The following is a 14931-nucleotide window of genomic DNA, read 5'->3' on the forward strand; positions in this document are numbered from 1 at the left end:
CCCCTGCTACAACAACACAACACTGCACAAACACAACACAGCACAAACACATTACAACAACATAAACGCTCAACAACACAGCACACAAACAACATTACAACAACAACATGACTGCGCAAACACACTACTGCACTGCACAAAAACATTATAATAACACAACTACAGAAACACAGCACAAAGACAACATTACAGAAACGCACCTACACAAACACGCAGCACAGCATAAACACTACAGCAACACAACTACATTAACACTAGGGCCGCACTGTCTTTGTGCTCATCGGTGTCATATCTTTGGTCAAATGGTATGTAATGGCCTCTGATTTTATTGTTCCTCTGTGAGCCTGATGGATGAGGAGATGGGTTGTTGTACATTGTTCTGGTTATTAACACGTAAGTTGTGTAATGAGATGAGGGCAAGGTACAACAGCTGTCCGAAGAAGGTGTTTGAAATAATCGTCAAGTTTCACGATTACATAATTTTGAAACATAAAACACGATGTTTGGTTATTTGTGCAGCGCTATACAACAACACAGCACAAAAAAAAAACATTCCAACAATAACACTACTACAGAGCACTAGCACAACTATACAGCACAATTACACAAACACACAACACAAACACATGCTGTGATGAGACAAGTCATGCTGGAAATATAGCAATACTATTGCACAAGTTATGTTACAGGTATTGAACATTGTACATATTAGATAGTGCACACAGAAACACAGGTGCATGCGTATAATGAGCAGGGGGTGGAGGAGGGTCCTCCTGCTCCAGCCAGTTATGCTCCTTGTGAGTCACAAGGAAACAAGGTTCCAATCAGTCATCAGTCCTGTCTTGCATATCTCCTGTCTCTTTGCCCTCAGCTTCCTGTTCCCTGTATCTCTATCAATCAATCAATCAATCAATCAAATTGTATTTGTATAGCACATTTCATACAGCAAGTGCAACCCAATGCGCTTCACAGAACACAACAAATAAAATAAATGTTTTTAAAAACATTAATTTTGAAAGAAAACACAACAGGGAAAAGCAAATGTAAGAAGAATAGAAATAAAAAAGAAGCCTACTGTAGGTAAAGGCAATGCTAAAAAGGTGTCTTGAGATTTCTTTTGAAATAGTCTATGGATTCAGAGAGCCGCAGGTTCACACAGGCAGGCTGTTCCACTTTGTAGGACCATAGTAGCTGAAGGCTGCTTCTCCGTGCCTTTTAGTTCTAGTTTTAGTTTTATCTGCTGGAACATTTAAGAGACCAGTGCCAGAGGACCTGGTCTCTACACTCTCCTATCTCCAAAAGTAATCTTTAAAAGAGTGTTGAGTTTCAATTATTATTTTCATTACAAGCAGTTTAATTGCAATTACAATTGAATTTGGTAATTCATACTGACAATATGCAATATTCATTCATGAAACCTGTGTCTATATGTGTGTGTGTGTGTGTGTGTGTGTGTGTGTGTGTGTGTGTCTGTCCCGGGCATAATTTGGGCACCGTCTGACCGATAGTCTTCAAACTTGGTGTGTGTGTGTCGCTGATGACCCGGGAGTGTGCACTGCAGTGTCAAGTGGGAATTTGGTGAGACCGGCGGTTGTCGAGAAGCGAAAATCCATGAGTATCAGTATCTGTCTCTGTCCGTTGGTCTGTGGAGGACGCACCAAATCTCTGTGTGTGTGTGTGTGGGGGGGGGGGCATCGGCTTCCCTGATTGGCCGAGCTTTGCGCCACATTTATGCCGCTGCACCACTATAAGCAGCAGCATGCACAGCAGACCTCCAATCTTGTTCTGAGCAATGCACAAAATGGATTATCTGTCTGCAGGTTCATCTGTCATTTATGACCATGTACGTCATTAACACGATGTCAGCAACATCAGTGATCCCTGTAGGTCCATATTTGGCCAATCGGTCATGTGGCAGTGGGTACCACACTGGGTACCCAACTTGCATCGTTCCTGACTTGCTTCGTTCCCAAGTAGGCTGTTGCCCATTTATAAATAACCCATGTTGGATTGTAATATCTAATCATTAGATAATACATTCTCGGTGTACCAGTTGTTAGAGTACCCTGTGTGGTACCAATTAGATTCTAATATAATTCTAATGGGTACCAAACAGGGTACTCTAACAACGGGTACAGTGAGTACTCTGTCAACAGGTACAATGGGTTGCATTACCGGGTGGGTAATGCAACTTGCATCGTTCCCGACTTACTTCGTTCCTAATGGTGTATCAGATTTGTGTTGTCATTACCGTATTGAGTTGAGCATGTTGGGGTTGATTGTGAAAAGGCCCTTAACCTGCACAGTTGAGTTGTTTATTACTGACAGAGCAGAACTCATCCATCCATCAGTTTTGGAACCCATACTGATTCCCATATTAGATATAGATCCATTTTTTGTATGATTTTGAATATGTTAAAATAAATAAACGATGTAAAACAAGAATAATCAATAAAACTCATTCAAATTATTAAGATTCTGAATAAATGTCTGTACTGTACTGTAAAGAACTACAGTACAGTGCACAGCTCAGTTGATGCCATCGCTACACCAATCACAGTCCCCGCAAAAGTAGACCAATCACAGCGAACAACACAGCTCAGCTGACACTCCCATGTCAATCACAGTTCATGTACAGTAGCATCTTGGCTCATCATTGGTGACGTGTAGGCATTGTTCAAGATGATGGAAAGCAGTTCTCCCACTACAGTAAGTTTCCATTTACTGCAGGGGCGTAGCCACGGGTGGGCTGGAAAAGAACATAGAAAGCTGGCCCACCCAATTTTTTTAATAATATTTTTTTTGATAATAAATACACTATTTACTTCTGCTAAATTGTATTTTTATTCAGTTAGTAAGTTTTATTTATTTATTAGACCTGTCTTGTTTGCTTTATAATAACGTCGTAATAACAATGATTGCTACAGTACTAAGAATATTGATTATAATGATGCCAATTATAATTGATGAGATCACCATTATCAGCAATATACTAGTTGAGAGACACAACACCCGGTGAACACCAGTGTCCTTGACCTTGAGCCAGGCAATCAAACCCTACCTGCTCACTCATGAGTCTATATGTGGCTAAAATGTAAAGGTGCCTGGTGGTGGGTTGTCCTGATATGTTGTTTGGAGGTTGTGGCTGGTTTTGCTGTAAATTAGAGTTCTTACAGATTACTTTAAAGCCATTTGTTGTGTAATTGGACCTCACTGTGGACAGAAATAGGACAGAGACAGGAGGACGGACGTGTGACACGGGTCATGTGCTGGGCTTGGAACCCATGATGTTGGCTGGCTGACCTACGAGGATAACCCCATGGATCAGATTTCTAACTGTGAGTGTGAGAGAGAGAGAGATTGCATTCTGCATTGGCTTGCATTCATGGCGTGCCTCCTAAAAGATGAATGCCTAACCTTAGTAAACTGCTGTAAAATCAATTGTGTCTTTAATTAGACTTTAGAAATTACAACACTTGTCCTCACACACACACACAACAAAACAAAACAAAACGACAAAAATAGTATTAACCACTTAAGCCCTGTTAAATAAAATAGGAGAGAAAAATGGATGATGCTGTGACCTTGTAGATCTACTATTTTGGAAACCTTTCGATTCATTATTTATTTATTTTATTTTTGCCTTCAAAATTGGGACGCCAGGGTTAAAGTGCTCAACAACAATGCCTGTTAAAGGTCAAACCAAGTCATGATCTGTGACCTTGATGTGTTATGTAACAGAGGGATGTATATTGTTGCTGTTGGGCAGAAACCTTGTATCTCCATATTTCATCATACAACAGTGTCGCCCAAAATTAGTGAAAATAGCCGATATACAAACTCACAAACGTATTGCATCGCGGCGCGTTGTACTTGTGACCTTGTGTATCGGCTATTTTCACTGCTTTATTATTTCAAATAATAAGAAAGGAACGGTTTTGGACATACAAGGTTTCCACCCGACACCAACAATATTAATAAAAGCACTGTCTATCCCACTGGATACAGCAGTCTGGCTTCCCTCAGGTCTTCAGTGATTTAATCAGCAGCATTCTAGATGGTTCCCTGTACGCCTGTCATGGAAACAACGGCCTACCTGCTCTACTGTGTGTGCGTGTGCGTTCAATTCAAACTTTATTCCACACAGGGGGTCCATAGAGTACATACAAATCATTAACATCATACAACAAATGAAACAATAAAAATAAAACTTAAAATCATAAATATAGGCTGACTCTCCAGTGACGCAGCCTGGACGAGTACCGGAGACAGCTCTTCCCAGGACTGACTATATCCTCAATAATACTGTTCCGGGACTCATCCAGGCGAGACATGAATCCATACATAGAGTGCCTTAATAGAGCCTCACATGTGTGGATTCCACACGTTACAAACAAGTGACTGGCACTATGCCATCTAGGGACCTTAAGTAGTATCCTCAGGGCATCATTGTAGGCCACTTTAAGCTAGCAAGCAAACAGCAATGTCATAAAGTACAGAAGAGTCGGTCAACCAAGAATGTATAGTGTCCCGACCCTTTGTTGACTCTTAATTTACACACACACACACACACACACACACACACACACACACACACACACACACACACACACACACACACACACACACAGTTCAATTCAAAGAAGCTTTATTGGCATGAGAAAACATATGTTTACATTGCCAAAGCAAGTGTCAAAATATAATAACAGTTTAAGAAGTATATACAGTTGGAGGGGGTACAGCATTGTGTTAAACAGAGCTATGTCACATTGCTTCGTTATATACATGTTATATATACAGGCTATAAACACACACTATATTTGTGTGTTTGTGTGTGCGTGTGTGTGGGGGGGGGGGGGGGGGGTTTCTGAGCTCAGGAAGTTGGGAGAGGAAAGCTGCAAACGTCTCATTTAAACTGCTTGTTACCATAACAACGGAGAGAAAAGAGCCCTCCTGCTTAGCAACCATACACACTGTAGAAAGAGTGTGTGTGTGTGTGTGTGTGTGTGTGTGTGTGTGTGTGTGTGTGAGAGAGAGAGAGAAGCATTGTCTGCAGTAGCAGCAGGCTAAAGCACAGTTATAGCCTGCTTCTCAGGGGCTTTACTGCTGCTGTTCATTTCTCCCATGTGGAGAAGCAATATGTCCTGCTCCAAATACACACTGTATTAGAGAGGATGTTTACAAGTTGCAATACATATTAAAAAAATTATGTTGTTGTGTTTTTGCACAAAAGTTATGTATCCTTTTTTGTTTGTTTTTATGGGGCCGTCTTTATGCAGATTGACTGACTGTCAGGCAGGTGAAAAGCCATTGCATCTTGGCATGAGGATTTGAGTGAATGATTCCTATGTGTAATCATGTAGGAGTGTATCCTTCAGTAATTTTATTCTCTGTCCTACCTCAACACCGATGAAGGGCATCTGTTTCCTCACTTTCCTGCCATTAAAGTGATCCAGTAACAGAGTTAGTGGATCATCCAAAATGTGTTAATGTATCTTTTATCTTTCCAAAGAGTGGAATGCCCTGACTGACACCATCACTTAAAAAAAATCACTGGCATCCTTCAAAACAGGCCTGAAAATCAAATCCATCTTTCAGGAGGCCAAAGGGGGAGGCAAATCTCACTTCTCCCATAGAAAGGTGATGGCATTCACTGCCTACCCCCCCCCCCCCTTTCTACTCTGTATAGTGTTTAATATTTGATATTGTATTTTGGTGTCATTTTTTTTGCAATGTTGATGAATTGAATACATGGGACCACAATGGAAACAAGTCCCCAGGACTTATTTGTGTTCCTTTTAGCCCAAATGTATGACTACCTCGTGCTGTTTTCATTTCTGTCTAATACAGTATTCAATCAATCAATCAATCACATTTTTTTTACTGAAGCAGGCTTGCGACCAGAAGGTTGGCAGTTCAATTTCTTGGTCCTGTCCTGCTCTGTTATTTGTCCACAACCAAACGGACAAATATGACTTCTTATGAATTTTACCTGCTAAAATTGGTATTGGTGCATGATGAGGATAGTATGATGCTGACGCTATACTTCATATGTTTTGCTGGTCTGAAATGCAAACCCTGGTCATCGTGTGACATGTCCAGTGGTCTTTGTTGCTGATGTAGGACAGAGCTGTCCCAACACAGAGAATGAATGTCCTTTAACCAATGACATCACCCTCCCCTCTTCTCTTACACCCCCAACACACACACACACACACACACACACACACACACACACACACACACACACACACACACACACACACACACACACACACACACACACACACACACACACACACACACACACACACACACACACACACACAATCCGCTCTGTTCTTCTGCTTCCTGCCAACCAATGGGAGACTGGCCGGCTTCGTGTGTGGCAGACTCCAGTACACACACACACACACACACACACACACACACACACACACACACACACACACACACACACACACACACACACACACACACACACACACACACACACACACACACACACACACACACACACACAACCCCCTCACTCAGCCTTTCTCAGAACAGTTGTTGGATGCCCTCCAACAGCACAGAGTGTGTCACCAAGCCTCCTCACATTTTACACTGGTGGCAGTGCTGACACAAAGCTTCAGTTTGACGTTACTGGCAGTAACACATAATTTGGTGATTGCATCCAAGCTTTTATATTATATCTTATATAATATGCAGTAAGAGAAGGAGCTTCTGCACTCTTGGATCAGTGCAAGTTTCTTTCATTAAAAAAAAGAAGCCAACCTTTCAGTCAATCGATGAAGGTGACGTCTTGATGAAGGTCATCTGACCGAAAGCTTGGCATTTTTATCAAAGAAATTTGCACTGATCCAAGTGTGCAAATTCTGCAGTACCTCCTTCTCTTTTATTACTTACTATTATTTACTACTGTTTGTGTTTTCTTTCTAGCACCATGGCCCCTTCTGAGTGCAGTGAAGTATATTATATTTGATATTAAATTAAAGTATGGTGAGGTAATGTTATAATAGTAATAAGTTGCAACCAGATTCTGCAGGGTCTGGTCTATCCAGTGGGGGATTTTAAAGTGTGTCAATACTTCATTATTCTTAATGTTTTGTGACCGGCAAATGGCAATGATGACCTACAAACCGAGTGCTCATATTATAGGCTAAGGCTTAACTATAGCGGAAGAGACAGAGAAATAAATGCCACCAGTGAGTAATTCAAAGGAGGATAATAAACAATAGTAAAAAAGATCACCCAACCGTTTCACCAAAATATGTCTTTAGGATATAATAATCCTTTTTTTGCACGGTGGCAGTCTGGAGCAGTTGTCTATTTACTATCAGCAATAAATAGGTGTCCTCTACCATTTGTCATTATCTGGGAACAATAGCATATTACTGTTGTACACATTGTAGGCTATATCAGGTTAGATCTAATGATCAGCTGTTGTTTTCAAATAAACAGTGCACTTCTATTTTGGTGTGCAGAATGAATTAGATTAAAGTTGATTTGGCAATATTTTAAGTGCAAGTTGACATTTTGGCCTAAATGTGTGGCTGTGCCCTTTTCTTTAGCTCCACATTTAGGCCAAAATGTCAACTTGCGCTTAAGATATTGCCAAATTGTCTTCTAAATCAGTAGGGCTCATCCTCCGGGGAGCAAATTCCATGGCAATCCAGTCAGTAGTTGTCGAGATATCTTGTTTGGGAACAATTTTGTCTGTTGGTTTGACGGATTTTGGTGTGTACAGTGGTGTTGATGTGTGTTCAACTTTTTGGTGTGTGTTAAGTGTGTCGGTGTGTGCTCAGTGTCAGGGCACACCCCAAAGAATGGAACATTGCTGCTGCAACATCATAATCATTTTCAAATTAGGCTGTCAATTTTAGAAACTCTAAAAATGAGTAGTCAGGAGTACATCTTTTATATTCATACCATGTCTATCTATGAATGAGTGTTGAGAAGCAATAAGAAATTCTGTATTGCAGAATATAGACTAGACAGACTGATAGATCGGTTTAGCCAATATATCAGCCATTATTACACCAGCAATTATACAGCCGATGTGTCCTGATTTTTTTTTTTACTTTTTTACCACTTTCAATCTGGCATCCCTATTTTTGAGCATGTCATTATCCACAAGTTTCCTAGGGAATTAAGGGCATCACTTCCCGTCGTCAGTCTGTCCAGAATGACTGACAACAGGAAGTGATGCCCATAATTCCCTCAATACCCCATGGGACACTGGAAACTCGTGGATAGAAAACATTAAAAAAAATAGCCAATATAGCCATGTGTGTGCCTGTATGGTACAGTATGTTGGTGTGTGTTCAGTATGTGTTCTGCAATGGGTTGTGAGCTTGTAGATCGGCTATTTTATTTTATTTTTTGCATTTGAGATAAATAACATACTGTAAACATCAATTCAACTCATTTTTATATTGGTAAAAAATGTGGTAATCTGTGGTCTAGGAATTTCCAAACTGGAATTGGCATTGGACCCACAAATCTGGCATTGTTCAGGCTCTAACAGGAACCCAAAGGCTACCTGCTCTTCAGTCTGGCATTTTTGTAGACGTGTCTTACCTCAACAATACGATTTGTGAACAGTTTGTATAGGTCGACCTGTCGCACACACATGGAGTGTAAACAATGTCCACGGATAAACTTGACTGCAAACATGCCATCGACTGGAGTTTAGATCCTGGAAGGATAGTCATGTTGTAATTTTCTAGTTGGTTGTCAAACAACTGGGGCCTCATGTATAAACTGTGTCCTCGTACGAAAAGGTTGCGTAAGCACCGCTTTCACGTATATGTGGGAAGGTACATTGACAGTTCAGTTCACTGTGTTAGTGTCTATTCCTGTGCATTGTTTCTATTACCACGCGCTCTGAGCACTCTGGCGCGTAAGACCAATAGACTGAGAGAGAGGGTCGCACTCAGAAATCATTAAATCAAATCTAAATGTTTTATTTCATTGTTCCATATGCCTCACAAGATTAGATGACATGGACATTTCGGATATCCAGCCTTCAACACTGATGTGTTGTGGGTGTGCAAGCCTCTTATCTTTTGATTTGTATTCCTGTGCATTCACAAAGGGCACAACAAAAACATTTATTTTGTGTGGGAGTGTAATAAAATCATAATTTTTGTGTCTACTCTACACCCGAAGCGATACAACTAGAGCAATATGCACAAATCACTGAAGCTGAACATTTTTCAACTCAATTCACCAAAGTGAACAAAGCGACATACAATTGAGGATCCATTTGGAAAAGTAGTTTGTTGTTGCTGTGTGGATTTCCTTGTGAGAGAGAGAGAGAACTGTCTACCTCTCTGAGTAAGCACATGTTGTTTTCGCCTGTTTTACCACGCTTCATCACACTGGTCGTGACACAGTCTACCCTGATCACTGATGCTGCCGCTACTGGAAATCCTGGTGATGCGAGGTTAGCCGCCACCAAATTCACAAAATGTCAGATGAACCAAGTGACAGGGCTCCCGTGATTAAAGTGACATGATTACTTTTATTCTGTATGTGGTAGGGATGCACTTTCAGCTCTAACCATGTTGTTTTGGGGGTATTTGCTACAGTGAGAGCATTTGCACATAGCCTACATATAATGTGCGAATACCCTTCCCATTTTACATTTGCATATCCTAACTATTAGGGAGCAGAGGCTGCCATTAATTCGGCACCCAAGGTTACTCTTCTATATTTAGAACTCCCGGTATCTGCTTCTCTCTAACACCTTCTCCTTCTCTTCGCTCCCATCTGCTCCTTATCTTATCTACCCAGGGCAGAGTTGTATGACTGGCAGGGTGATATTCACCTCTATAAGTTCCTCATCATTATACCTGTAGCTCTTACTCGTTTCCTTCCCCCCATCTCTGTCTCTGCCTCTCTTTTACTCTCTGTCCCCTGCTTTCTCGCTTTATCTCTTGCTCTCTCCTACTCTCTATCTTGCTGTCTCCCTTACCCCTCTCTCTCTCGCTTCCTCTCTCTCCATCACTCTAAATATCTCTTTCTTTCCCTCTCTCTTAATATATCTCTCTCTTCCACTATCCAGTACTCTCAATCTCCCTCTTTCTGTCTCTCCCTCTCATGCTCTCTTCCTCCTTCTCTATCTCTTTCTCTCTCTTCCACTCTCTTTCTCTTCCGCTCCCCCTCTCTTTCTCTCCATCACTCTCTCTCTCCGTCCCACTCTTTCTCTCCCTACAGTTCTCCTCTCAGATATATAAATACTTTAACATTTGTTTTATTTGCATTTGTATTTATTTATTTTGAAAGTTACACATTTTTCGAAGATGTTTTGGTCCCGAACGATGTAGCCAGTTTTGAAATACTGTCCGCCTCTAGTATACTACATTTCTAATAAGGCATGACCAGCCTGCTGTGGCAGAGACACTCTCCCGCTTACAAATTCAAGGTAGACCTCCGCTCACTCCACCCACCTCCAGCTACTCACACCTAGAATTATCACATCATTTGAAAACCTGGAATCTGATTTACAACTAGCAAATGTTTTTTTAATCCCCCTTTGGCTTTGCAGTATGTCGCTTTCTGCATGCTTTGCGGGCACTTCTGTAGAGTTTGAATGTAAGAAAGGCAGGTTGACAGTTGGAATAAAAACGCTAGTATGCACCATTCTACATTCCCTTACAAAGCAAGTCTTTCTCAGTTCTGTTTCACTTAGGCCTACTCTAAGCTCTCCTTACATCGTTGCCTAGAGAGACATGAAGAATATTTTACTTGGGAGGACACAGTGCGGAACAACATAAACAAATGTAAACAAATGTGAGGAAGTCAAACACTGAGCCAGGGGATGTTTGGAGTACATGAAATGGGGCTGTCAGGAGCCCATTCCCATACCTGGAATCTTATCAAGCCAGGCCTTATTTTGATTAGGGCTGCAACTATCGATATACTTTCTAAGTGATTATTCTATCGATTACTTTTTAGATTAATCTAATAATCTACAAGCGTGTTATATTGTTATACATCACCAAATTGATTAACTACTTAAGCATGATTTTATACGTAATCGCACAACGGTGTAATGCAAAAATAGTGAAAATAGAAGATGTACTACTAGCTCGTAGATCTGCTTGTAGATATTTTTAAGGTTTTACTTTTATTGATTTTCACCTATAAGGATTTGCCAAAATAGGGATTGTTTATTATTCATTGATTACTTCATTCAGCCTTTATTTCTCAGAAATGCTCAGAAGAACTATTTGTATAAGAAGCCAGGTTTCAACTATAGCAATTGTTTGTTTGTTTCCAAACCAGATTATTGATATGGACCTTAAGGAGAAATTGGTCATCCAAACAAATGTATTTACGTTTTAATAATGGGGGACTCTTTCAATTGGAGTACCATTTCTGCTCTCTCCAGAAGTCCTTTCTCATGGAGACATTAAACTCCTCATTAAACTAGCTGTTATATATAGATTAGAACATATCCACAAACATCAAAGAGTCAGCCAAACCATGCAAGATCATATGTGTGACTCACATTACCAGACTGATTCAGCAGCTCTCAATACTTAAGATCTGCAACCAGATCAGTAATAGACAGCTATGAAGCACTGTGGCTTCACTGGTGTCAGTGATGTGAGGAATGCTGAGAATATATGTGACATTTTGATACAAAGGGCCATTGGTGGGACTGAGAGATTAGACTCAGAGACATCTGAAAGTGCTGTGACACAAATAGTTTCAAGGCCATAGGTCACCAGTTGTGTGTGTGTGTGTGTGACTGTGTGACTGTGTGTGTGTGTGTGTGTGTGTGTGTGTGTGTGTGTGTGTGTGTGTGTGTGTGTGTGTGTGTGTGTGTGTGTGTGTGTGTGTGTGTGTGTGTGTGTGTGTGTGTGTGTGTGTGTGTGTATGTACACATATGTACAGCATGATTAGTGTGCACAATGCTGTACCAAAGACTTATTTTATGTTAATTTCATGGACAGTAAAACATTCACGATCACGAGAAGACTACGCCTCAACTGAGAATTTAAACAATTTATGGACATGAGACTGCAATGGAGAATGTGTAGAAGGGCCGAGAAACCTGGGGAAGGTGGAGACTCCAGGATGGGGTGGAATGGGTGACCGTCGCTCCTTTCTTATTCTCTGTGTGTTCCTAGAAAGAGGGATAGAGAGGGAAAAAATACGGTTTCATAGTGGTTTATAAGACTACTTTAGTTGTTTATAAAAAATCTGAATTGTTTCACATTGATTTGTTGATATATATATACATTTATTTTTAAATAAAAAAACATGCTTCTCAGTTATTTGATCAATTGAAAAGATAATCGATATAGAATAATCACTAAGATAATCGGTAGTTGCAGCCCTACTGTCATGCACAGGTGTGCAGGTGAAGTTGAGGGCGGTCTATACTTACTTAATTTAATTTGTGCCTCAACCTTAGGCTCACGATGATGATGATGACGGAGCATCCAGAGCAGGGTGATGACATCAGTGTGGCGCCCCTCCAGGAACAGGTGGAGCCCCCCAGGGAGGATGACGGACACTTCCCTCCGTACTTCAGGTGAGGAATGGCTCCCTCGTTACTGCATGCTTCTTAGGGCAGTGATTTTAGAAGTGGGGTCCAGGAATCTTCCAGGGGGTCCCCAGCAAGATTAGTTAAAAATCCTTCCAAGTCGGCCATCCCACCCATTACCCAAAATTGCATTATCCTATATCAAAATTGCCTAGAGGGACAACCGACTGACGGTGGGTGGACGAACGTCACAAACGTAACATGCGGACCTGCGAGGCACACCGTTGGTCCGATCCACACCAAACTTGCCACCAACACTGGTCAGGTCAGGTCTGCCATCAGAATAGCCACACCAGGGACCACGTGTGGCACCGCACCATTGCTCCGCCCGTCTGTGTTCCTATTGGCTGGGCTTTAAACATTCATAACTCCAGTTCCCAGCATGCTAAACACCCCAAACTTGGTAGGTGCTCTTGAATGGCAAATAGGGACATGTAATTGCTTAAGCCCCGCCCCCTCTGTGTTCCTATTGGTTTGCGCTTTAAACAGCCATAATTCCAGTTCCCAGCATGCTCCAAATGTGGTGGGTTTATTTTCAATATGAACAACATTACCAAGCTTGACCCGAATCCCGACCATCAATTTTCAATATGTGCCTGACCTGAGCCTGGCTCGTTGGGTACCGAGTCTACCGACGGGTCCCGTCAGGTTTCGGTCGGGTATCACAATCCCACCTCTAATATTTAACTGTAATATGAGAACGTTAGTTACCAGGCCGCTCCTTTTTCCTGCTGTGTTACTCAGTGCTACTACATTGCATGTTTCGTTGCTCTGATTGGTTGTAGGTTTATCCAAATTGTGTCCAGACTGAGGCATTTCGGTCTGCACCAGTTGATAATGCCTCTTTGAAAAAATGAATTGAGAGGTTCCAGACTAATTCAATTCACATATGCGAATTGGTCTGGCAGTGCCAGGCTAGTCGTTTGATGGTTTTTCATTATTGAGGTGTGGTTGTAACGTTAGTGCTGTAGCAGCTGTACAGTAGATAGGTGTTTGTCTGCTGTCTTGCTGTCTGTCTGGGGCAGGTGTGGACAGGCCTGCTCTCTGTTCATCAGACCAGCTCCAACACACTGGATTAGAATTCACAGGGAGGGGCTGATAACTCATCTGTGAAGTGTCATTGCTCTGTATTTTTCCCCCTACCTGTGCTTAACAGGAGAGAAGGCAGTTCCCACATTTTTATAAACCAGAGATTGATACAGTCCATTCCCCCCAGTATTTTTCTTGTGATCACAGGAACAGTTTACAGATTTGATAGCACTTCATTTTAGTGCTTCATAGTTATTTGCTGGAATGAGAGCAAACCAAGGCACTCAATATTAAGTGAAAAAAGGTTCCGTTTTGGTAGAGGCAGTGGCTGGGATTCATAAGGTGTTCGTGTTAAGGTGTCCCTGAGCAAGAAGACACTGAACCCCGGCCTAATTGCTCCCTGTGCGCTTGCAGGTCGCTCTGGATAAGAGCGTCTGCTAAATGCCTAAACAGTTGCTAGGTTTTCAATGTAATGAGTCCCGGGACTCACAGGTAGTCTTTTAGATGAGTCTCAGGACAATGTTATGAGTCCCAGGGAAATTTGAGTGAGTCCTAATAAAAAATGTCGTTTTTGACAAAGTGCAGTGTTTAACTCGTGTTTGATCTTCATGTTTATTTTATTGATTGAATACTTTATTAGTCAGTAATGTAAACAGTATGAGGTACAGTAAGACATTAAGGCTAAAAGGATAACACAAAAGAATCCTGGGGACTTTGTATTCAATTCATCATCATAGCATAAAGAATCTACACAATAATACAAATCCTCAACAAATACAATATGGCGGCAGTGAATGACACCTTCTTTCGATGGGAAAAAATACATTTACCTTCCCTTGTGGTCTCCTGATAGATGTTTTTCAAGGCCAATTCTGAAAGAAACCAGTGATACACATTCTTTAATGGATGGTGTCTGTTATATTAGGGCATTTGACATTTTGGTAGCCGAGCCCATGTTTTCATTTATTTTTACTAATTAAAACTAAACAGAAACTGAAAACATTAAAGGGATATTTCACTTTCATTCATCTTTTCATTTTGGGTCATTTTATCGTCTACTCAGGCTTTTGGGAGCACCCCGGACAGTTTTTAAGTTGCTTAATTCAGTATTCAGATATTTGATATTCATTTTATCAGATGCCCCCTTCCTATACAAACCCATTGTAACTTCAAACTCCATTTTAACCATGTTATATTTATCGGAAACACCCGTCCTTGTTTCTGGTGACTGATGTTGTCCTTCTAATACGTGAGGAGACCGTGTTTTTTCATTTGTTTTTAATATTTTTTGGGGAAAATGAAAAAAAACGAAATACAATAAAAAAATTAGATTA

General features: G+C 41.1%; 1 protein-coding gene across 4 annotated transcripts in view; it reads left to right on the forward strand.

The window, feature by feature from the left end:
- LOC311047438 (GRAM domain-containing protein 2A-like) overlaps window positions 1–14931 on the forward strand; it is a 40348-nt gene that overhangs the window by 2286 nt on the left and 23131 nt on the right. For all 4 annotated transcript variants that reach the window (XR_014600993.1, XM_084060160.1, XM_084060161.1 and 1 more), the window contains exon 2: window positions 12437–12556. Coding sequence is in view for 3 of the 4 variants with exons in the window: in XM_084060160.1 (XP_083916286.1) it covers window positions 12444–12556 (113 nt within the window). In the remaining variant the exon portion in view is untranslated. The remainder of the gene's footprint in view (window positions 1–12436; window positions 12557–14931) is intronic.

Source organism: Gymnoscopelus microlampas (genome assembly GCF_963454915.1).
Source record: "Gymnoscopelus microlampas genome assembly, chromosome: 6".
NCBI classification, from domain to species: domain Eukaryota; kingdom Metazoa; phylum Chordata; class Actinopteri; order Myctophiformes; family Myctophidae; genus Gymnoscopelus; species Gymnoscopelus microlampas.